This window comes from Carcharhinus amblyrhynchos, chromosome 4 (assembly GCF_965287045.1).
Source record: "Carcharhinus amblyrhynchos chromosome 4, sCarAmb.v2.hapA, whole genome shotgun sequence".
In the NCBI taxonomy this organism is placed as follows: Eukaryota; Metazoa; Chordata; class Chondrichthyes; order Carcharhiniformes; family Carcharhinidae; genus Carcharhinus; species Carcharhinus amblyrhynchos.
The window spans coordinates 127,100,279-127,124,107 of NC_137327.1; the positions used below are offsets into that span (position 1 = coordinate 127,100,279).

At 42.2% G+C, this 23,829-nt stretch overlaps 1 protein-coding gene across 1 annotated transcript; it reads right to left on the bottom strand.

Moving 5' to 3' along the window:
• Nucleotides 1–475: 475 nt before the first annotated feature.
• vma21 (vacuolar ATPase assembly factor VMA21) lies at nucleotides 476–19,960 on the bottom strand. Its single transcript, XM_080187830.1, has 3 exons — nucleotides 19,808–19,960; nucleotides 6,727–6,836; nucleotides 476–2,378 (listed from the first exon to the last, which is right to left on the bottom strand). Exons 1-3 carry the CDS (start codon nucleotides 19,933–19,935, stop codon nucleotides 2,236–2,238), a joined length of 381 nt encoding a protein of 126 aa, XP_080043956.1. The 5' UTR covers nucleotides 19,936–19,960; the 3' UTR covers nucleotides 476–2,235.
• Between the last annotated feature and the right edge of the window lie 3,869 nt (nucleotides 19,961–23,829).

Sequence of the window (23,829 nt, forward strand, 5' to 3'; positions counted from 1 at the left end):
AAGCAAGCAACAAGCAAAATTCTCCAAGGTGTCCTGCCCAACATTCTTTTCTCAAAGCAATCATCGAAAAGCATTCAACAGGCTGTTTATAGAATTCCTACAGTGCAGAAGGAAGCCATTCAGCCCATCAAGACCTCACCGACAACAATTCCACCCAGGACTATCTCCATAACCCTGCTAATCCCTCTAACCTATACACCCTGGGACACTAAGAGGCATTTTAGCATGGCCAATCAACTTAACCCGCACATCTTTGGACTGTGGGAGAAAACTGGAGACCTGGAGGAAACCCACGCAGACACAAGCCAGGAATCAAACCCAGGCCCCAGAGCTGGTTGAGACAACAGTGCTAACCATTGTGCCGCCATACTGCCCCTTCCCTAATTGGCTATGGAAGTTTGTGCATAAAGATTGTTACACTTGCTTACCAAACAGAAATTACAATCCAGAAAAGTCTGTTGTTTGTGATAAAGTATTAAGTGAGTAAGTTTTTCCTTTATAGCTTATAAACTGCAGTAAGCCAACAACCTGAAATCATATTGAAATAAACCAGAGTCTCGATCCAATTCTACAATAACAAAGTATACTCTAGAATTTCCAAAGGACAGTACAAATTCCAAATAATTTCATTACATTACAAGCAGATTATTTGTAACATTACTTACACTGAACAAAAGACCACTTACAATGCATTTTTCAACTTGACTGTAAACAAGTTGAATCTTAAGGATATTACATAATTATCAGTTTGTACAGTCATTTTGTTGCCGACATCCTCTGATCAGTATTTCCCAAATTACAATAAAGCTCCAATTACATTGTTTAATCATTATGTAACTAATCTACCTCTATTGGGGGTGGGAAATTCAGCAAGTGTTTGCAAAAAAGCATACGATGGGCTACCTCTTACTATATCAGCTCAGAATTTCTCTGATACGCTCTTATTCAAAAAGGACAATTTTTAATTGGCAGTACGGGTCAATCCATACAGAAGTCGGTTTCAAAGCATTGCCCATTTTAACTTTACAACTTCAGTGCTATACTGAAATATGTACTTCAATGTTTCAGGTTTTGCTCATTTCGACTGAAAGTTTCACATCATTAAGAATGGTCAACATGAATTCAATTCATCCATGTTAAAGCAAACACAATCTTTTAAAGGGGAAAATGTCTGGATGATTGCATTCGGTGAATCTGAAGAAAAATATTATTGGACCTATAGTCCTAGCAATATTTTAGTTTCTGACTTTAAGAAGTTTCAAAGGTGCAATATAGGTTTTTGGCTGGTAATATTGGTGCTCACATTTAACCAATAGCAATTTCTTGTCTTTGAATAGAGACATGACCAAATGATGGATTTTCAACGCAATATTGCATATCTTTAACTTTCCTTACACAATGTAGTCTTGGTTGAACTATTCTGAGAGACCATACAGTCTAGAGGAGCCGGAAAAACAAACATGATACATTACATTCCACAGGGGAGGGGCTCATTCCAAAATGCTGATTCTTCTAAAAGCGTTTAACATTGTACCAAACACCTGAGATTAGAATAAAGACAGAAATGTTGGGAGGAGGAATCTTACAATTCCAAAACAATTTCAGATGCAAATAAGATGACTAAACATTAAGCAGTTTCTCACAGCAACCTTTACACATACAATCCTCATTAAAAATATGCAAAAAAAGGGTGATCTGCAGAATTTCAGGTAACAATATTCCTCACTTCACCAGAATCCATAGTTAAGAACATAACTTACACTGCAATGATAGACCCAGACATAAGACACCTGCACAGAATATTATAATACAAATTAACACTTTCATATTGCTGCAAGGTGATCAATTTTCTGAATCCAGGCTCTTCATAAACTAGAATTCCTGATTGCTACTTTAAACAGGTTTGTTTACAGCAGCATGTAAATGTGTACAAATATACACATTTATATTCTAAAGTTTGACGAGCCATATTTCAAGCAAGTGTTATATTGTTAATAAGTGTGAAGTGTACGTATAAAGTGCATGTGTACAGTCTTTCATTTGCAGGTGGTTTCGACCATACTGCAGCTTCCATTTTTCTTCACTTTGCACCAACGTTTCCGATCCAAAAAAATCTCTTATGGGTTTCATGATCTGCCTTTCAACCAACCTTCTGTCTCCTCATTCCAGCTCCAACCTCCCCATAGGATTGGGTTTGAATGGCAGCAGCTCAATCCCACTTGAGCAAAGCTGCATTTAATCCTGCTTGCCATCGCGCCACTGCCTTGAACCTTCATTCCATGCCACATACACAAACAAGGCCAGCACAATATGAACAGCCACCACAGCCACAATGGCAGCGTAGAAGTAGCTGTCTTTGTTTGACATCCCAAGAGTACCTGAGAAAGAAAAAAAGACAGGTAAAATTAAAGGACTTGCACAGAAATATTACAGCAAGAGTGCTATGTTTTAACCTAGACATTGCTTTCTTTTAGAGTGGGGACAGTGAAGCGAAAGCTTACAAGAAAATAATGAGCCCATATCAGAAAGCAGGGGAAAGGGGTTAAGAAATAATTCTGGCCTGATTATTTAATTATTATTTGAGAAAATCCAGACAGACACATGATGTGGTAAACAGCAGTAGCCTCAGTGAATAGTTTATTTATTTTTAAACTGTAGACTCTGCCAACCTGGGAACATTTCCCAACATTTCTATAAGATTGTCTTGCAAGGGAGTGCATTCTGTGAATCATTCAAAACATTTTTCCTAATATTATCAAGTTAGCCATAGCTCAATAGGTAAATCTCTTACGCAAGTCAAAGTCATAGGTTCAAGGCTCACTCCAGACACCTGAATATAATTCAGGTGGACACTGCAATGCAACACTGAGGAAATGGTGGCACAGTGGTTAGCACTGCTGCCTCATAGCACCAAAAACCAGGGTTCAATTCCTGGCTTCAGTCACTGTCTGAGTGGAGTCTGCACATTCTCGCTGTGTCTGCATGAGTTTCCTCTGGGCGCTCCACAGTTCCTCCCACAGTCTGAAGACATGCTGATTAGGTGCACTGGTCATACTAAATTCTCCCTCAGCGTACGCAAACAGGTGCCAGAGTGTGGCGACTAGGGAATTTTCACAGCTACTTCATTTGCAGTGTTAATGTAAGCTTACTTGTGACACTAATAAATAAACTTTACAGCTTAAAAAAAAACTTTAAACATTGCACTATAAATACTATCTTTCAGATCAGAAAGTTAAGCAGAAGCCATGTCTGTCTTCTCACATGGATGCAAAAATTGCCAGGGCATCACTGAGAAAAAGAATCTTCATAGTGTCATGGTCGAGTTTAATCATCACCTAACATCACTAAAATAGACAAGCTGGTCATCTATCACGTACAAACAAGCTTCTGTGTTCGCCAACAAGTGACTACACACCCAAAAGTACTGCTTTGGTTATTTATCACCTTTCATCCCAGTGTGCTGTATAAATGACTATCTTTACTGTTCATTAATCTCACAGGAATCTGTTACTGGTGCAGGAGGCCATTTGACCCATTGAGCTGGCACCGACAACAATCCCACCCATAACCCCACGTATTTACCCTGCTAACGCCCTGACACCAAAGGCCAATTTAGCATGGCCAATCAACCTAACCTGAACACCTCTGGAATGGGGGAGGAAACAGAAACACCAGTTGACACAGGGAGAACGTGCAAACTCAACACAAAAAAAGTGATCCATGGTCTGAATTGAACCCGGGTCCCTGACGCTGTGAGGTAGCAGTGCTAACCGCTGTGCCACTATGCTGCCTTAATCATGTAGTTTTACACGAGAGCCTACAGTCCAAAATGTTTGGAGTCACCAAGTACAAAGCACTTATGCATACATTTAAAAAATCTAGGGTACATGTTTAAACGGTAAACAAATCGTAGGATTTCAAATGATGAAACGTTACAAGTTTCTGGGTCGCAGTTTCAGTCCCCTGAAACATGCTTCAGAATGAGAATTAGTACAAAAAGCAAGATCTAAGTTTTTGTGTCTTAGTTGCAAAGCACAGATGGGTTGTTTCATCTGTTTGCACTGAACTAATGAAAGTGGTGTAGAAAAAGCAGGGAATGCTATAAACCGGAACTATTTAAGCAATGTAAGTGATAGTTAATTCTGGATTTAAATTTCCATTTAGGAAGTATAGAACCGCAGGTCCCTGCAAAATAGTCCAAAAACACAAACAGATTATACCTAAAGCTTTGTTATTATTCAAGCCCTTTGTAATGGTGCTGGATAATTGGGGGTGTGGATGCAGAAACAGCAGCTTTACAATAACACAGGAGATCAGGTCTGAGTGCTGCACCCCAGCTAATTCTTCTCCGGTCGCCCCTCTGAGACACGGTCGCGTAGATTAACAAGTTTACCAAGTATGAAAAAATAACCACTTTGTTGCAATCTCAATTCATTAGCAGCCCTTTACTGCATTCAGAAAATATCTGCAAATTGTACCATCTGTAATTGTATTAAATAAGCAGTTTCCTGCTTGTTGGGCAAATTAATTGTAATAATTAAACTTTGTCTGTTGTGAGCATTGCTCCAGATTCCCACGTATATTAAGCCAAATGGGTGGTAAATCACTGGCCGCTATCCAGTTACTCCATTTGACTTACCGAGTGGCTATAACCAGAATGATAGGTGAGCCATCTTTGCTTCTCCCATCGATGTAAAAGTACAAAGAAAATGACAGCTGGTAAAGATTCTTTGTACATTTTCTTCCTTCCTCTTCCCACCTCAAAAGGCATTGATTTTTCATCAAACAGTTCCTTTACTGCATTAGGCAGATTGCAGAATGACAAACGGTTTAATCACTGACAGCTAGTCTGCAGGCTATTTGACCTCATTATCCAAGACAGACACAGCAACGGAGGAGGATTTTACCCTTCTTCACCCAGTGAAAGGTGAATTTAAACTCAAAAATAGCAAATTTAATCTAAACACAGTAGAGTAAACTGCAGTTTCTTTTACTCATTTGTGGGACATGGGCGTCTCTGGCTGGCCAGCACTTATGGCCCATCCCTAGTTGTCCTTGAGAAGGTGGCGGTGAGCTGCCTTCTTGAATCGCTGCAGTCCACGTGCTGTGGGTTGACCCACAATGCCATTATTCCAGGATTCTGGCCCAGTGACTGTGAAGGAAAGGCAATATGTTTCCAAGTCAGGATGGTGAGTGACTTGGAGGGAAACTTGCAGGTGGTGGTGTTTCCATGTATCTGCTGCCCTTGTCCTTCTAGGTGGAAGTTGTCACGTATTTGGAAGGTGCTGTCTAAGGATCTGTGGTGAATTGCTACAGTGCATCTTGTAGATAGTACACACTGCTGATACTGAGCATTGGTGGTGGAGAGAGTGGATGTTTGTAGATATGGTGCCATTTGTCCTGGATGGTGTCAAGCACCTTGAGTGTTGTTGGAGCTGCACCTATCCAGGCAAGTGGGGTGTATTCCATCACACTCCTGACTTATGCCTTGCAGATGGTGAATAGACTTTGGGGCGATAGGAGGTAAGTCACTTGCCTCTAAGTCTTCCTAGCCTCTGGCCTGTTCTTGCAGCCACCATGTTTATGCAGTGAGTTCAGTCGAGCTTCTGATCAATGGAGCCCAAGGATGTTGACAGTGGGGGATTTAGTGATGGTAAAAGAAAAAGGGACCAATAAATGGCAACATGGCAGGAACAGGTTTTTATATTTAAAGCTTATTCATGTATTTGGATACCTAAAAATCATTGCAGTAAAGCTACCATTTGTGTAGTATTAGATTCTCCCTATATATAGAAAATCAGCCAAAAATCTACAAAACCAACCAGATCAGGGACCTGCAAGCAGTATAAAGGGACTTTTACAGATACATTCAAATTGATTTAATCTCAATTATTCATACGGTCGAAATAGATTAAGCTCTAGATCCAAGAATGGCTGTAATTTAGCAGACTAGAATGGCTTAAGAATTAAATAGAATAAAAATGGCCTTTAGACAAATGGAAAGCTTGAATCTATTACAACAATTTCTGTTTGTAGTGTCTTTAACATAACCCCGTGAAGTGCCTTGAAATGTTTTGTTTTCAGCAAACCAAAAGGTGATTAATAACATTATTTATTTATTAATTCATGCAATAGGGCAGCAATTATTGCCCATCCCTATGGCTCAAGGTGTTGGTGAGCCACCACTTTGAACCGCTGCAGTCCACGTAGTGATATCATAAACAAACTGGTTTTAACAGCTTGCATTTATATAGTACCATCAATAAAGCAAAACATCCCAAGACTTCCCCAAATGTATTTCATGGTGCTGACATGAATCAGGTAAAAAGATCTGTTACATAAATGCATCTCTACCCAACATCTCCTCAAATTTCAAATTCCATTCATAAACTCTTTTAGGCAAATTTATAACCAATCACCCACAATTTGCATGTTACTCTTGTACATGCAAATTCACAGCAACACAGAAAAACGTACTGCACCCTGACTCCTGCTTATAGAATCTCTTCAGTGATAGCCTGGCAGCATTCCTTTGCTTTGACAGCAATAGGTAAAAGCAGCACAATCTTCCTGGTACCATTAACCATTGCTTACAACCAACAGTTCAGGGACAGAGACTGGGGTGCAGTCTCCAGCTTTTGTTTCACGAGCCAATCACCTCTGAATCAACTGAAAGGAACAAATCTTTTACAGCAAAAATAAAGCATTATATTGAGATGGAATTACCTTCAAATACATACGACTTTGTCCCAAAATACAACCCAATTGGTAAAGTGATCATTAGGAATGTGAAAAACAGAAGCGTCTTCAGCACGGCTAACAACGATCCATCATTTCTGAAAATGATCAAAAACAACGTTAACAGAGCCTCAGAGTGATGAATGTAAACAAGTCTATTTAAAATAAGCCACACTTCAGCAACATTTCAACTAGCTATATCCAGACATGGCCAGAAAGGCCCGGGACTTGACTGAATAGACAACAAGTGCCAATGCAAGCAAAAACAGTTTTTCACCTTCATATTCTGAAAAAGACCACATTCCTCATTGTTATGAGCAGTACAACTTCTCATACATTAAAGCAGTGACTAAACTTTAAAATGTACTTCAGATGTTCATGCTTGTGAAAAAGCATGACATAAACGTAAGACTTTCTTTTTGTGAAATGGAGGGACAAATTAACTTACGGAGGAGAGATGTAATAGGGAATTAAAATATTGTTTACCGGATCAGTGAGAAGCCAGGAGGTTTTTTTTTTCCCCCATTTACACAATGTGGGCGTTGCTGGCCAGACTGATATTTGTTGCTCAGTTCTAACTGCCCTTGTGTACACAGAACATAACAGCGCAGAACAGGCCCTTCGGCCCACGATGTTGCGCCGACCAGTTAAAAAACAATGACCCTCTAACCTAAACCAATCCCTTTCCATCCATAAACCTATCCACGGATCTCTTAAACGCCCCCAAACTAGGCGCATTTACAACTGCAGCAGGCAGGGCATTCCAATCCCTCACCACCCTCTGGGTAAAGAACCTACCCCTGACATCCGTCCTATAACTACCCCCCCCTTAATTTAAAGCCATGCCCCCTCATGCTAGCTTTCTCCATCTGAGGAAAAAGGCTATCACTGTCCACCCTATCTAAACCTCTAATCATCTTATATGTTTCAATAAGATCCCCTCTTAGCCGCCTTCTTTCTAACGAAAACATGTAGATAGGCCAACTAGAGGTGAGGCTATATTGGATTTGGTGCTGGGAAATGAGCCAGATCAGGTGTTGGATTTGGAAGTTGGTGTGCATTTTGGTGATAGTGACCACAATTCAGTTACGTTCACCTTAGTGATGGAAAGGGATAGGCATGAACCTCGGGCCAGTGGTTTTAGCTGGGGGAAGGGTAGTTATGAGGCTATTAGGAGAGAATTAGGAAACATAGGGTGGACTAGGAGATTACAGGGATTGGGAACATCCGAAATGTGGAGTTTTTTCAAGGAGCAGCTACTGCGAGTCTGTGATAGGTATGTCCCTGTCAGGCAAGGTGGAATTGGTAAGGCTAGGGAACCGTGGTGCACCAAAAAAGTTGATTCGTTGGTTAAAAAGAAAAAGGAGGCTTATGTTCGGATGAGACGTGAGCACTCGGATAGTGCACTAGAGAGCTTTAGATTGGCTAGGAGGGAGTTGAAGAGCGAGCTAAGAAGGGCTAAAAGAGGACATGAGAAGACTTTGGCTGATAGGGTTAAGGAGAATCCTAAGGCGTTCTATAGGTATGTCAAGAACAGAAGGTTGGTTAGGGCAAGGTTAGGGCCAGTTATAGACGGCAGAAGGAAGTTATGTGTGGAACCGGAGGAGATTGGTGAAGCATTGAACCAATATTTCTCTTCGGTGTTCACGCAGGGGGACATGGATATAGCTGAGGAGGACACTGGGTTGCAGGGGAGTAGAATTGACAGTGTTACAGTTGATAAGGAGGATGTGCTGGATATTCTGGAGGGTCTGAAAATAGATAAGTCCCCTGGTCCGGATGGGATTTACCCCAGGATTCTCTGGGAGGCAAGAGAAGTGATTGCAGAGCCTCTGGCTCTGATCTTCAGGTCGTCGTTGGCCTCTGGTATAGTACCAGATGATTGGAGGTTAGCGAATGTTGTCCCATTGTTTAAGAAGGGGAACAGAGACTTCCCCGGGAATTATAGACCGGTGAGTCTCACTTCTGTTGTGGGCAAGGTTTTGGAAAAAATTATTAGGGATAGGATTTATAGTTATTTGGAGAGTAATGAGTTGATTGGAGATAGTCAGCATGGTTTTGTGGCGGGTAGGTCGTGCCTTACTAACCTTATTGAGTTTTTTGAGAAAGTGACCAAAGAGGTGGATGGGGGTAAGGCAGTGGATGTGGTGTATATGGATTTTAGTAAGGCGTTTGATAAGGTTCACCATGGTAGGCTTCTGCACAAAATGCAGATGTATGGGATTGGGGGTGATCTAGGGAACTGGATTAGGAATTGGCTAGCGGATAGGAGACAGAGGGTAGTGGTTGACGGTAAATATTCATCATGGAGTTCGGTTACAAGTGGTGTGCCTCAGGGATCTGTGTTGGGGCCACTGCCGTTTGTGATTTTTATTAATGATCTGGATGAGGGTATAGTTGGGTGGATCAGTAAATTTGCTGATGACACCAAAGTCGGAGGTGTGGTAGATAGTGAGGAAGGGTGTCATAGTTTGCAGGAAGACTTAGACAGGTTGCAGAGCTGGGCCGAGAGGTGGCGGATGGAGTTTAATGCAGAGAAATGTGAGGTAATTCACTTTGGTAGGAATAACAGATGTGTTGAGTATAGGGCTAACGGGAAGACTTTGAATAGTGTGGAGGAGCAGAGGGATCTAGGTGTATGTGTACATAGATCCCTGAAAGTTGGGAATCAAGTAGATAAGGTTGTTAAGAAGGCATACAGTGTCTTGGCGTTTATTGGTAGGGGGATTGAATTTAGGAGTCGTAGCGTTATGTTGCAACTGTACACAACTCTGGTGCGGCCGCACTTGGAGTATTGTGTGCAGTTCTGGTTCCCACATTACAGGAAGGATGTGGAGGCTTTGGAGAGGGTGCAGAGGAGGTTTACCAGGATGTTGCCTGGTATGGAGGGGAGATCCTATGAGGAGAGGCTGAGGGATTTGGGGTTGTTTTCGCTGGAAAGGCGGCAGCTAAGAGGGGATCTTATTGAAACATATAAGATGATTAGAGGTTTAGATAGGGTGGATAGTGATAGCCTTTTTCCTCGGATGGAAAAATCTAGCACGAGGGGGCATGGCTTTAAACTAAGGGGGGGTAGTTATAGGACAGATGTCAGGGGTAGGTTCTTTACCCAGAGGGTGGTGAGGGATTGGAATGCCCTGCCTGCTGCAGTTGTAAATGCGCCTAGTTTGGGGGCGTTTAAGAGGTCTGTGGACAGGTTTATGGACGAAAAGGGATTGGTTTAGGTTAGTGGGTCATTGTTGTTGTTGTATTTTTTTAACTGGTCGGCGCAACATCGTGGGCCGAAGGGCCTGTTCTGTGCTGTAATGTTCTATGTTCTATGTTTTTTAACAACCCCAAATCCCTCAGTCTCTCCTCATAGGACCTCCCCTCCATACCAGGCAACATCCTGGTAAACCTCCTCTGCACCCTCTCCAAAGCCTCCACATCCTTCCTATAATGTGGGGACCAGAACTGCACACAATACTCCAAGTGCGGCCGCACCAGAGTTGTGTACAGTTGCAACATGACGCTGCGACTCCTAAATTCAATCCCCCTACCAATAAACGCCAAGACACCGTACGTCTTCTTAACAACCTTATCTACTTGATTTCCAACTTCCAGGGATCTATGTACACATACACCTAGATCCCTCCGTTCATCCACACTATTCAGAGTCCTCCCATTAGCCCTATACTCGACACATCTGTTATTCCTGCCAAAGTGAATTACCTCATACTTCTCCGTATTAAACTCCATCCGCCACCTCTCGGCCCAGCTCTGCAACCTGTCCAAGTCTCCCTGCAAACTATGACACCCTTCCTCACTATCTACCACACCTCCGACTTTGGTGTCATCAGCAAACTTACTAATCCACCCAACTATACCCTCATCCAGATCATTAATAAAAATTACAAACAGCAGTGGCCCCAAAACAGATCCCTGAGGCACACCACTCGTAACTGAACTCCATGACGAATACTTACCATCAACCACCACCCTCTGTCTCCTATCTGCTAGCCAATTCCTGATCCAATTACCTAGATTACCCCCAATCCCATACATCTGCATTTTCTGCAGCAGCCTTCCATGGTGAACCTTATCAAACGCCTTACTAAAATCCATATATACCACGTCAATTGCCTTACCCCCATCCACCTCTTTGGTCACTTTCTCAAAAAACTCAATAAGGTTAGTAAGGCACGACCTACCTGCTACAAAACCATGCTGACTATCTCCAATCAATTCATTACTCTCCAAATAACTATAAATCCTATCCCTAATAATTTTTTCCAAAACCTTGCCCACAACAGAAGTAAGACTCACCGGTCTATAATTCCCGGGGAAGTCTCTGTTCCCCTTCTTAAACAATGGGACAACATTCGCTATCCTCCAATCTTCCGGCACTATACCTGAGACCAACGACAACCTGAAGATCAGAGCCAGAGGCTCTGCAATCGCCTCTCTTGCCTCCCAGAGAATCCTAGGATAAATCCCGTCCGGCCCAGGGGACTTATCTATTTTCAAACCCTCAAGAATATCCAGCACATCCCCCCCATCAACTGCAATACTGTCTAGTTTACACCCCTGTAACCCAGTGTTCTCCTCAGCTACATTTATGTCCCCCTGCGTGAACACTGAGGAGAAATATTGGTTCAATGCCTCTCCAATCTCTTCCAGTTCCACACACAACTTCCCTCTGTTGTCTGTAACTGGCCCTAATCTTGCCCTAACCAACCTTTTGTTCTTAACATATCTATAGAACGCCTTAGGATTCTCCTTAATCCTATCAGCCAAAGTCTTCTCAGGTCCTCTTTTAGCCCTTCTTAACTCACTCTTCAACTGCCTCCTAGCCAATCTAAAGCTTTCTAGTGCACTACCTGAGCCCTCAAGTCTCATCCGAACATAAGCCTCCTTTTTCTTTTTAACCAGCGAATCAACTTTTTTAGTGCACCACGGTTCCCTAGCTCGACCAATTCCTCCTTGCCTGACAGGGACATACCTATCAAGGACTCGCAGTAGCTGCTCCTTGAAAAAACTCCACATTTCAGACGTTCCCAGTCCCTGTAGTCTCCTAGTCCAACCTATGCTTCCTAATTCTCTCCTAATAGCCTCATAATTACCCTTCCCCCAGCTAAAACTACTGACCCAAAGTTCATGCCTATCCCTTTCCATCACTAAGGTGAACGTAACCGAATTGTGGTCACTATCACCAAAATGCACACCAACTTCCAAGTCTAGCACCTGGTCTGGCTCATTTCCCAGCACCAAATCCAATATAGCCTCACCTCGAGTTGGCCTATCTACATACTGAGTCAAAAAACCTTCCTGCACGCTTTGTACAAAAACTGACCCCTCTAACGAGCTAGAGCTATAGCAATTCCAATCAATATTAGTAAGTGTAGGTGGAGGCGAGCTGCTGTTTTGAACTTCTTCAGCGGCAGTGGTTAGCACTGCTGCCTCACAGCGCCAGGGTCCCATGTTCAATTCTGGCCCCAGGTCACTGTCTGTGTGGCATTTACACTTTCTCCCAATGTCTGTGTGGGCTTCCTCCAGGTGCTCCGTTTCCTCCCATAGTCCAAAGATGTGTGGGTTAGGTTGATTGGCCATGTTAAATTGATCATAGCGTCAGGGAGATTAGCAGGGTAAATGTGTGGGGTTTCAGGAATAAGTGGGATTGTAGTTGGTATGGACCTGATGGGCCGAATGGCCTCCTTCTTTACTTTAGAGATTCGATTCTACGTGGCGCAAATACACCCACAGTGCTGTAAGGAAGGCACAATACAGTTCCAGGTGTACTAGATGAAGGTGTGGAATAGTGCTGGTTAGAGATAAATGTGCACAAATTGGCTTTTAACAAGAGTTAGAATTCAACCTGGATAAGTCACCTGGTCATGATGGCATACATCCGAGACAAAGAAAGTCTCTGAGCACAATCATTTAATTATCTTCAATTAAAAATTGTGCTGGAGGGGTTGGTGGGGGGGGGGGTCACTGCAGGGTCCCACCATACAATTCCATAAGTTATAGATCATAGAACCCTACAGTGCAGAAATAGGCCCTTCAGCCCATCAAGTCTGCATCGAACACAATCCCACCCAGGCCCTACCCCCATATCCTGACATATTATACCCACTAATCCCCTCTAATCTACATATCCCTGGACAGATAATTGCTGCCCAATTAGGAAATGAAAAGCCAGTAACCAAAGTGCAGTTTGTCCAATATCAGTAATCTTCTCTACACATTCAGACAGTGAATTCCAGATCCCCGCAACCCTCTAGCTGATCAGGCCTTTCTTCATCTTCCCTGTAATCTTCCTACCAATCACTTTAATATATGCCGGCTAATCACTGACTCCACTGCTCAGAAGTTCTTCCCATCCAGCATATCCAGGCACCTCAAACGTCAATCACATTCTCCATCAGTCTCCTCTGGAGAAAACTCCAGCCTATCGAATCTTCCCTCCTAGCTACAATTTTCCAGTCCTGACGACATCCTCATAAATTTGCTTTGTACCCCATCTCATACAATAGTCCCTGAATCATAGAATCTTAATTTGCAGAAGGAGGCCATTTGGCCCATTGAGTCTGCACTGACCACAATCCCACCCAGGCCCTATCCCCATTACCCCATGCATTTACCTTATCTAGTCGCCCTGACACTAAGGGGTAATTTAGCATGGCCAATCCACCTAACCTGCATGTCTTTGGACTACAGGAGGAAACAGAACACCTGGAGGAAACCCACACTGACACAGGGAGAATGTGCAAACTCCACACAAACAGTGGCCTGAGGCTGAAATTGAACCTGGTTCCCTGGCTCTATGAGGCAGCAGTGCTAAACACCGTGCCACCCTGCCATCTCGCAACTATCTCAAGTCTAAACTTATAACTTTGCTTCTCTCTCATTATACTTTCAGTTTGTATTGTGTGGCCTTAATTGTTTCTACTGGCTCTATGGTAACTCTCACTTTTAAGGACATTTCTGTTCCTATATAAACCCTTCAGCCTCTTTCTCCTCAAACCACATTGCTTCATAACTTTGTTAGCTATCTTGCTAACCTGCCTGTAATCCTGAGCTCTCACTAATTTGATCCTGAATTATAAATTCCTCCCACAGTCCAAATACATGCAGGTTAGGTGGATTGGCCATACTAAATTACCCCTTAGTGTCAGGTCGACTAGATAGAGTAAATGCATGGGGTAATGGGGATAGGGCCTGGGTGGGATTGTGGTCGGTGCAGACTCAATGGGCCAAATGGCCTCCTTCTGCAAATTAAGATTCTATGATTCAGGGACTATTGTATGAGATAGGGTACAAAGGAAATTTATGAGGATGTCGTCAGGACTGGAAAATTGTAGCTTTGGGGGATGATTCGATTGGCTGGAGTTTTCTCCAGAGGAGACTGATGGAGAATGTGATTGACATTCGAGGTGCCTGAATATGCTGGATGGGAAGAACTCCTGAGCAGTGGAGTCAGTGATTAGCCGGCATATATTAAAGTGATTGGTAGGAAGATTACAGGGAAGATGAAGAAAAGCCTGATCAGCTAGAGGGTTGCGGGGATCTGGAATTCACTGTCTGAAAGTGTAGAGGAGACAGAAACCCTCAACATATTTAAAAGGTGGGTGGACATACACCTCAAGTGCCATAACCTGCAGGGCTAAATGTTGGAAGTGGGATTAGGCTGGTAGCTTGTTTTTCAGATGGCACAGATACGACAGGCCAAATGGCCTTCTTCGGCGCAATAAAGTTTCTCCCACTAAACAGATATCCAATTTAAAATGTAACAAGTTTTCAAAATAAAATTAATACATTTAAAATTTTGATAGTGAATGGGGACAATTCTCATTGGGTAGAGTGTGATGAAGGGCCAGTTTAAAATCACCACAATGAATGATAAGAAGAATTTGAAGTTTCTTAAGTGTTGTTAGGGCAGTAGGTGCTTTGCCACATTGAACTCTGCAATACTTGAGTAGATTATTTTTTAAATCAGAGACTATTTCATATGACATAAACTTCCGTGCTACATAATACTCTGCTTAAATGAACAAATCTAATGTTACACTTCACTGAAAAACTACATTTGTCAGTTAAAGCAGTGGCCTTTCTTTACCTAGCATTTCACATTAACAGATTAGAAATGAAATGAAGTTTTTTGGCTGAATTTCATAGTGGTTTACTCCATTTAAAGTTTTGCCACTGAAGGTGAACTTACTTTATTATTTCTTACCTACTTCACAACTTTTATAACTGAATGGCTTATTATCAGATAGCAATGATGTGGAGATGCCGGCGTTGTCTGGTGCGGGCACAGTAAGAAGTCTCACAACACCAGGTTAAAGTCCAACAGGTTTATTTGGAATCACGAGTTTTCGGAGCATCACTCCTTCATCAGGTAAATGCATGTAGATATATACATGATGAAGGAGCAGCACTCAAAGCTGAAAGTTTATTCCAAATAAACCTGTTGGACTTTAACCAGATGTTGTGAGACTTCTCATTGTACCAGATAGCATCAAGAGGTATGTTGGTAATGTCGTAGCAACAATTAACTATCTTCCCTTTCAGGTCACACACTTGGACATATATGCTGATTCCATAGCCACCGGATCAAATGTGGAATTTTGGCACATCACTTCCTACAGTGGTCCAAGGGGAAGATTAACTAACCACCACTTTGTCAGGGCAACAAATATTACCCGGCTGGCATTTCTCAAAAATAAATTTATAAATAGGGCAGCATAAATAGATCACATTTATCAGAAATCATGCCTCATTGTACTGCACAATTTTTACAATTTATGTAGACGAGGAGAGTGAAGGCACGGTAGCTAAATTTGCAGATGATACAAAGATAGGTAGGAAAGTATCTTGTGAACACATAAGGAGTTTGCAGATGGATTTTTATAGATTCACTGAGGGGCCAAAAATCTGACAAATGTGAAATTGTTCATTTTGGCGAGATAAAAAAGCCGAGTATTACTTAAATGGAGAATGACTGCAGAATTCTGAGGCACAGAGGGATCTAGGTGCTCTTGTGCAGGAGTCAAAAAAAAGCTAGTATGAAGTTACAGCATGTAATCAAGAAGGTTATTGGAATGCTATCCTTTGTTGCATGAGGATTTGACCATAAAAGTAATGCCATTATGTTTCAGTTTTGGAAAGAGTTGGGTGAAACCACAAATACTGTGTGTAGGTTTGGTCTCCTTACTTAAGGGAGGTTGTAAATATGCTGCAGACAGTTCAGAAATTTACTAGATTGAAATCTGGAATGAGGAGACTATCTTAAGAGATTCTCCATTGGAATTCAGAAGAGTGAGGGGTGGCTTGACTGAAGTATATAAGATTGTGAATGGTCTTCACAAGATGGATGTGAAAAGTATGTTTTCTCGTGGGTGAGTCCAGGACTCGGGGGCACAGTTTTAAAGTTAGGGGTTGCCCTTTTAGGATAGGTGAGAAGATTTATTTTTCCCCCCTCGGAGGATTATGTGCCTTTAGAATTCTGCCTCAGAAGGCTGTGGAGGCAGGATCACTGAACATCTTTAATGTAGAAGTGGATAGATTTGTGTTAGCAAGGGAATCAAAGGTTATCAGGGTAGATGGAAATGTGTAACTTGAAACACAAACAGATCAGCTGGATCTTATCAAATGGTGCAGCAGGCTCAAGGGATCGAATGGCCTACTTCTGTTTTGATATGTAATGTTCATATGCACAGCTATTTCAAACAATAGCCACAAAAAAAAAACCATTGTTTAAAAAGCTAAATGATTAATTAGTTTGATGTTTGCAGTATGTTATTCAGTTCATAAGAAGTATTCTGTGTCACACAAAGACAGTTTTCTGGGTTGGAACAGTTTTAGGTGGCTGAACTCACCTCAAAGAACAAAGAAAATTACAGCACAGGAATCGGCCCTTTGGCCCTCCAAGGCTGCACCAACCATGCTGCCCGACTTGACTAAAACCCCCTACACTTCGGGGAACCATATCCCTCTATTCCCATCTCATTCATGTACTTGTCAAGACGCTCCCTAAAAGTCAATGCCGTTTCCGTTTCCATTACCTCCCCTGGCAATGAGTTCCAGGCACCCACTACTGTGTGTAAAAAAATCTGCCTCGTACATCTCTTAAACCTTGCCCCTTGCACCTTAAACCTACGCCCCCTAGTAATTGACTGTTCCATCCTGGGAAAAAGCTTCTGACTATCCACTCTGTCCATGCCTCTCAATCTTGTAGATTTCTATCAGGTCACTCCTCAATCTCCATCGCTCCAGTGGGAACAAAGATTTTTTTAACTTATTCTGTTCAGGAGATTTGGCCTTGTTACTGTTGCAATAACACAGCATGTTCATGAGACCACATCTGGAGTAGTGTGTCCAGTTTTGGTCTCCTTACGTGGTGATTCAGAGGCCGTTCAGAAGCATTTCACCAGCTTGATTCCTGGGACAAGAGGGTTGATGCACGAGGAGAGACTAAACAGCCTTAAACTCACGGGAGTTTAGAAGGAAGAGAGGGATCTGATCGTGGTATATAAAATTGTAAAAGGGACTGATAAGAGGAAACATTTGGTCTATATTTACCTTATGGGGCAATCTTGAACGAGAAGTCACAGGTATAAGTTGAGGCGCGACAAATTTAAAAATGAGATGAGGAGAAACTACTTCTCACAGGTCCTCTTTTAAGGTCAAACCAAATAAACTCAAATTAAATTAGGATAAAGTAAAAGAGGCAGCTCCCCAAAAGGAAGGAGAACAGCCCGAATTTGTGGAACTCGCTGCTTCATAGAGCAGCGAATCTGAATCACTGAATGGCTCCAAGAAGGAGATAAATATGTTTCTAATTAAAAAGGGGACAAAAGAATAAGGGGAACAGGTGGAGAGGTGGGTTTGAGACCAGGGAGAGATCAGCCGTGATCTGATTGAATGACAGAGTAGGCTGAACTTGCCGACTTCTGCTTCTAATTCCTGGGCCAGCATTGATTGCCCATGCCCAACTGCTCTCGAACTGCATGGCTTACTCAGTTGTTTCAGAGGATATTTACGAGTCAACCACACTGATTAAACCTTTGTACATGGGAGATGTTAGGGGTGGCTCATTCCCAACTTATCAGCATAGAGCACTTCCCCATTAAAAATTTACTTATTAGTGTCACAAGTAGGCTTACATTAACACCACAATGAAGTTACTGTGAAAATCCCCTAGTTGCCAAACTCCAGCGCCTGTTCGGGTACACTAAGGGAGAATTTAGCACGGCCAGTGCACCTCACCAGCGTCTCTTTCGGACTGTGGCAGGAAACTGGAGACACAGGGAGAACATGCAAACTCTACACAGACAGTGACCCAAGTCGGGAATCCAACCTGGGTCCTTGGCGCTGAGTCAGCAGTGCTTACCACTGAGCTGTGCTGCCCAGCAGTAAGTAAATAATAACATATTTTCATCTTTAGTATAATTTTACACGGAGTAACCAAAGGGTCCTGATATCAGTAAAAGGTGACAACGCAAATTGGTTTCACATCACAAAAGCAGACAAAACAAACCCTTGGTTTTGTACATCAGCATATTGTGGGATAGTGGAGAAGTAACTGAAGTTGTGCAGCACACATTTACTAGAACGTTTGAAGAGGTTATGAGGAGCAACTTCAATGAAATTTTCTTTCCCAGATAACAGAATTTTAAACAGTGACTAGAAAGTTTCAGGATTGAAATGGATGATAACTGACAGTGCAAACAGTCACCAAACAGAAAAAAATTAAACAGAGTATTGAAAAAACTAAAAGACTATTAGAAACAAGGAGTGGGATCAGACTGAACAACAGAGAAACTTGGGTGTAGGATTAACAGTATGAATGGGTTGTTTCTGCAATAAAACATTCATACAACATTATTTTTGCAATTTAAGTTTGTTCAAGAAGATTCCCAGAATTTGAAAGCCCACCACTTAATATTCACTTTTGTTTGCATAATGATCTACTTCAGGACATGGTGGTACAATGGTGCCTCTCAACACCAGGGATCCAGGTTCAATTCCAGCCACGGGTGGCTGTCAGTGTGGAGTTTGCACGTTCTTCCTATGTCAGCATGGATTTCCTCCAGGTGTTCCTGTTTCCTCCAACATTCCAAAGAAGTGCAGGGTAGGTTGACTGGCTATGATAAATTGCTTCTTGGCGGCAGGTGGATTAGTAGGGTAAATACGTGGAGTTACAGAGATAGGGCATGGGTGGAATTGTTGTCAATGCAGGCCCAATGCATTGTAGAGATTCTATGGTAAAAAAAGAGCTGTTCGTTTTGGCCAGGATTTGTTACTCAGAACTCCTGCAAATTACTGTGACAATTGAAGGTGAAAAAAAGAGGAACAATTTGGTCCAGTCACACGTTAAAAAAACAAACCAGGGCCTGCCACACTTCCTCTTAAAGTTTCACTTCCACTCACTATAAGGCTTCAACTGAGACACATTCACTTGATTTAAAATAAACCTTTTCCACCAACAATTCAATCTACAATCAACCAACATCCATCCTCTCCATATGATCCCATTGCAATTTATGCAATCTTGTTAGTGCCACAAGTAATTACACTTAATTTTTTAAAGTTTATTTATTAGTGTCACAATTAGGTTCTCATTAACGCCGCAATGAAGCTACTGTGAAAATTCCCCCAGCCGCCACACCCCAGCACCTGTTTAGGTGCACTGAAGGAGAATTGAGTATGGTCAATGCACCTAACCAGCACATCTTTCAAATCGTGGGAGGAAACCCATACAGGCACAGGGAGAACTGTGCCTCACAAGGTTGCGTGGCAGAAACTGCAAGTGGAATGAAAAGGGAGAGAGCAAGAGAGAGAACCCAGTCAGAGGGAATTGCACAAGGTGATGCGGACTGAGCCGGAACTTGTGTGCGGGGCCCTGGAGGCAGCCCGGACCCACTGGACGGAAACCCAGCGGTCACGGAGCCGCTAACACCGACGCACCCGCACCTTTTAAAGGGTTTAAAGTCGGAACTGTTTTCTTTTTATTGCCTCTCCAGCTAGAGGCGGCTCCAGGCGGAAGGCCCCGGGAGCCCCGCGCTCACGCTACCGCCACACTCACCCCCTAAAGTCGGCGACCGGAGCCGCGTTTAACACTGCCTTGTCCAAGCTTGTGGCTTTTGTTAGCAAGAAACCTGGTTGGACTTTCAATTGCTGATGTGGGATTTCTTTCTTGTCCAAGCGCTCCATTCTCCTTCTGACGCACTTCCGCCCCCTCCGGGAGTCAGCTGACTCGACCATGTGATGTCACTTCCGATCACGAGGCTCCGCCCACCGTCACTTCCTTCAGTGTGGTAGGTTCGATCCCCGGCTCAGATCCTGGACAATATCTACTCAACAAGTCATATTAACTTCATTGCAGTGTTAATATAAGCATACTTTGACAGTAATGAAAACAACTTTATAAAGAATATAAATCTTACTATCACCATAAAACCATTAAACACCCACACCTGACATGTCCATTACAACTCTGTCCAATTTTTACAGATACACTATAGAAAACAATCTTCCATGATGTATCACAGCTTGGTATGGCTCCTGCTCTGGAATGCAGCCAATCAATCTAACCTGCATATCTTTGGGGCCCTATGGAGGTAGAAGATCAACTCTCGAATGGTGGAGCAGGAGCAAGAAGCTAAATGGTCTCCACCTGCTCCTGGTTCCTCTGAGTTTTGGTGCACAGAAAGAAACCCTTCAGCCCATTGTGTCTGTACCATCATCAAGCACCTATCCATTCTTATTTCATTTTCCATCACAGGGTCCATAGCTGTTTCAAGTGCTCATCTAAATACTTCTTAAATGTTATAAGAATTCCTGCTTCTACTACCCTTTCAGGCAGAGTTCCAGGTTCCCAACACCCTCTGGGTGAAAATGTTTTTTTTCTCAAAGTTTCTTTAAATTTCCTGCCCCCTATCTTAAAACAATGCTCCCTGGTTATTGACCCCTCTACTAAGGAGAATGTTTCTTCCTAACTAACCTATCCAAGTCCCTCACAGGCTTGCGTGTTTTGAAAGATCCTCCCTCAGCCTTCACTGTTCAAAGGAAGACTTCAGCCTAAACACCCTTTTGTCATAGCTGAAATGCTCCAGCCCAGACAACATCCTGGTGAATCTACCCTATACCCTTTCTAGTGCGTAGGATGGTGACCGGACCTGCACATAGTATTTCTCTAGCTGTGGCCTAACAAGCATTCTGTACAGCTCAATCATAACCTCCTTGCTTTATGCCCTATGCCTTGGCCAGTATGGGCAAGTATCCAACGTGCCTTCTTAGCCACCTTATCTACTTGTCCTGCTGCTTTCGGGGATCTTTGGACATGTTCCCTAAGGACCCTCTGGTCCTCTAGCAGCCTTTCCTCGTCTTGTTAGTCTACCCAAAATGTATCACTTTTCAGGGTTAAGTTCCATTTGCCTCTATTTTGCCCATCTGAGCAGCTCATCTCTAATGTCCTCTAAGGCTTTCCTCGTTATTTTCTCCACGAAATACAATCAGATCAAGGATCAAATTTTGCATCAAAGTTATTCAAGGAAGTTATGGATAATTTAGGAGTAAAACAATTTAAATCAACTACAAACCATCCAGAATTGCAGGGAACTTTAAAGACGATATTGAGGGGCCTATAATCAAGATTATCTGGAGAATTGGGATAAAGGAATTCCAGTTGAACTATTTTTCAATTAGGGATGTACTTAATGAATTGACTAAATTCAGCCCATCCAAATTGATTTCTGGTCATGAGGTAAAAGGACCACTTAAATTAATCAAAGTGAAATTGGCAAGTCAACGTTCTGAGATTATGTTATTAGACTATGTGTCAAATTTTAGGGAGAGATGAAATAGAGTTGGATGAGTTAGCAGGACAGCATTTAAAGGGGCATAGCATGTGATGAAACAGGAAACGGATAGCAAATTAGAAATTGGTAGTTTTGCTCATGGAGGTACATTCTCAGTATTATAAGTAGTGGCACCATTGGTGAACCTTTAAAAGCAACGTTTTGAAAGGAAATTAATTGCAGTAAATTATTTAATAAGAACATCAGATAAAAGAAAAATTCATAGAGTGTCATTGAATATGCTCAAACGGTATTTTGATAGGGAAGGAAAGCAGAAGGAGGATGTGTTAGTTGTTACAACTTAGAATGAAGAACCAAATCCAGATTATTCTGAATTTGACATTCCTCTAATTAAATTGGATGATGAGGAATTTATCAGAAGTTGGACTGAATCATTAAGTTACCTTCTGGAGGAAAATCAAAATGACCTGAAAGAGTTATTAAAATCACATGTTATTACAAGCACATGTTGTTACAATCACAGTTATTACAAACATATCAAATTTCAGTGGATGGCAGAGCAGTCATTTGACAGCCTGAAAGCTGTGTCAACCACCACCGCTGTGTTGGCCACACCAAATTACAGAAGACATTCAAGGTGGCCATTGATGTGAGTGGGTGTCGATGCTGTACTTTTACAAGAAAACAATGAGAGGGTAGACAGGCCTATTGAGTATTTTTCCAGGAAGCTAAATGGGCATCAGAAAAAATATTCAATCAGTGAGAAAGAGACCTTGAGTTTGGTGCTGCTGTTGTAGTTCTTTGACGTTTATATTGCCAGTAATTCATTGAATCATAGAATCCTACAGTACAGAAGGAGGTCATTTGGCCCATCAAGTCTGTACCGACCACAATCCCACCCAGCCCCTATCCTCATGACTCTATGTATTTACCCTATCTGGTCCCCCTCACATTAAGGGGCATTTTACTATGGCCAATCCACCTAATCCGCACACCTTTGGACAGTGGGAAGAATCTGAGATGTTTGTGTACACTGATCACAATCCATTGATGTTTCTGGAGGAATTTAAGGATAAAAATGCAAGGCTATTGAGATGGAGTTTATTATTGCAGCCATTTAATTTGGAAATTATACATGTAGCAGAAAGAGAGAATGTAATTGTCAATGCTTTGTCAAGATTTTGGTGAAGGAAGAAGGAAAGTTTCATAGTGGAAGAAAATAACTGAAATAGATTTTATTTATTCATTAGTCATAGGTAAGGCTTATATTAACACTGCAACAAAGTTTCTGTGAAATTTCCCTAGTTGCCACAGTCAAGCGCCTGTTTGGGTCGATGTATTACTTATTACATTTGCATGCTTAGATTTAATAAAATGTGTATCTAGTGTAGAATATTACTATTGTGAAACTAGAGCTTTTGAAACATGAAGCCATCTTTGGGTGTTGATGATTCATTTTTTTAAGAGGGGGAAGTGTGATGATATTGTGCATTTAAAACTGTATTTGTGTCATGTTCCTGGTACAGGATTTGTTTTAGTAGTTTGTTTTATTATCAGTGTTGCTTTGTTTCTATCTCACAGCCCATGCTGTTACTGCAACAACATAATTGACCTTAATTGCAAAAATTATTTGTTTTGATCTGAGCTAATGCAGGGTGATCTTTCAGGTCAAACCAAGTAAACAAACTTAAATTACGTTCGGACAAAGAAAAAGGGGGCAGCTCCCCAAAAGGAGGGGGAGCGGCCCGAACAGAAACAAAAGGTACAAAGGAAACTTAAGACACGTCAAATCAAAATGTGATTATCGGGGTCTATAAGGCACCTCAGCCCCTGCGGTGCCCAACGGGCACGGAAGGCCTCAACAGTGCCCGCGGACACCGCGTGCTCCCTCTCCAGGGAATGCAGGGTTGTTTTAGTGTTTTCCCCTGGGATTTTTCAGGGTGGGGCTTAATTCGGGTTTTGGCAAGAAAAGTCAGGTGACTGGGTGGGGCTAGGCTCACAGAGAGAAATTGTGACCAGATGCTTTTTGGAACTGTGGAGTGAAGAAATCATTCTCTGTCTATTTCTTTCTCCCTTTTGAAATTGGAATCTGCCAGAAAATTGATCTCTTTGTCTGAAGTTCTGCTGCTTGAAGGTAGATCTTTCTCTGAATACTGCTATATGGGAGTCAGAAGGCAAGTGTTTCTCTGCTTCTGCCTGGAGTGGTTAAAAGGCTGGAAATCTAGTATCCACATGAGCATATCTGATTTTGGTGCTAATTGGTTCTGAAGAAGGCTATATGCCTATG

Coding starts and splice junctions, on each gene's coding strand:
- vma21 (XM_080187830.1), bottom strand. CDS start 19,935: ATGGAGCGCTTGGACAAGAAAGAAATCCCACATCAGCAATTGAAAGTC. Junction 6,837..19,807: donor CCGGTCGCCGACTTTAGGGG/GTGAGTGTGGCG, acceptor GATCATTTTCAG/AAATGATGGATCGTTGTTAG. Junction 2,379..6,726: donor AAAGTCGTATGTATTTGAAG/GTAATTCCATCT, acceptor TTTCTTTCTCAG/GTACTCTTGGGATGTCAAAC.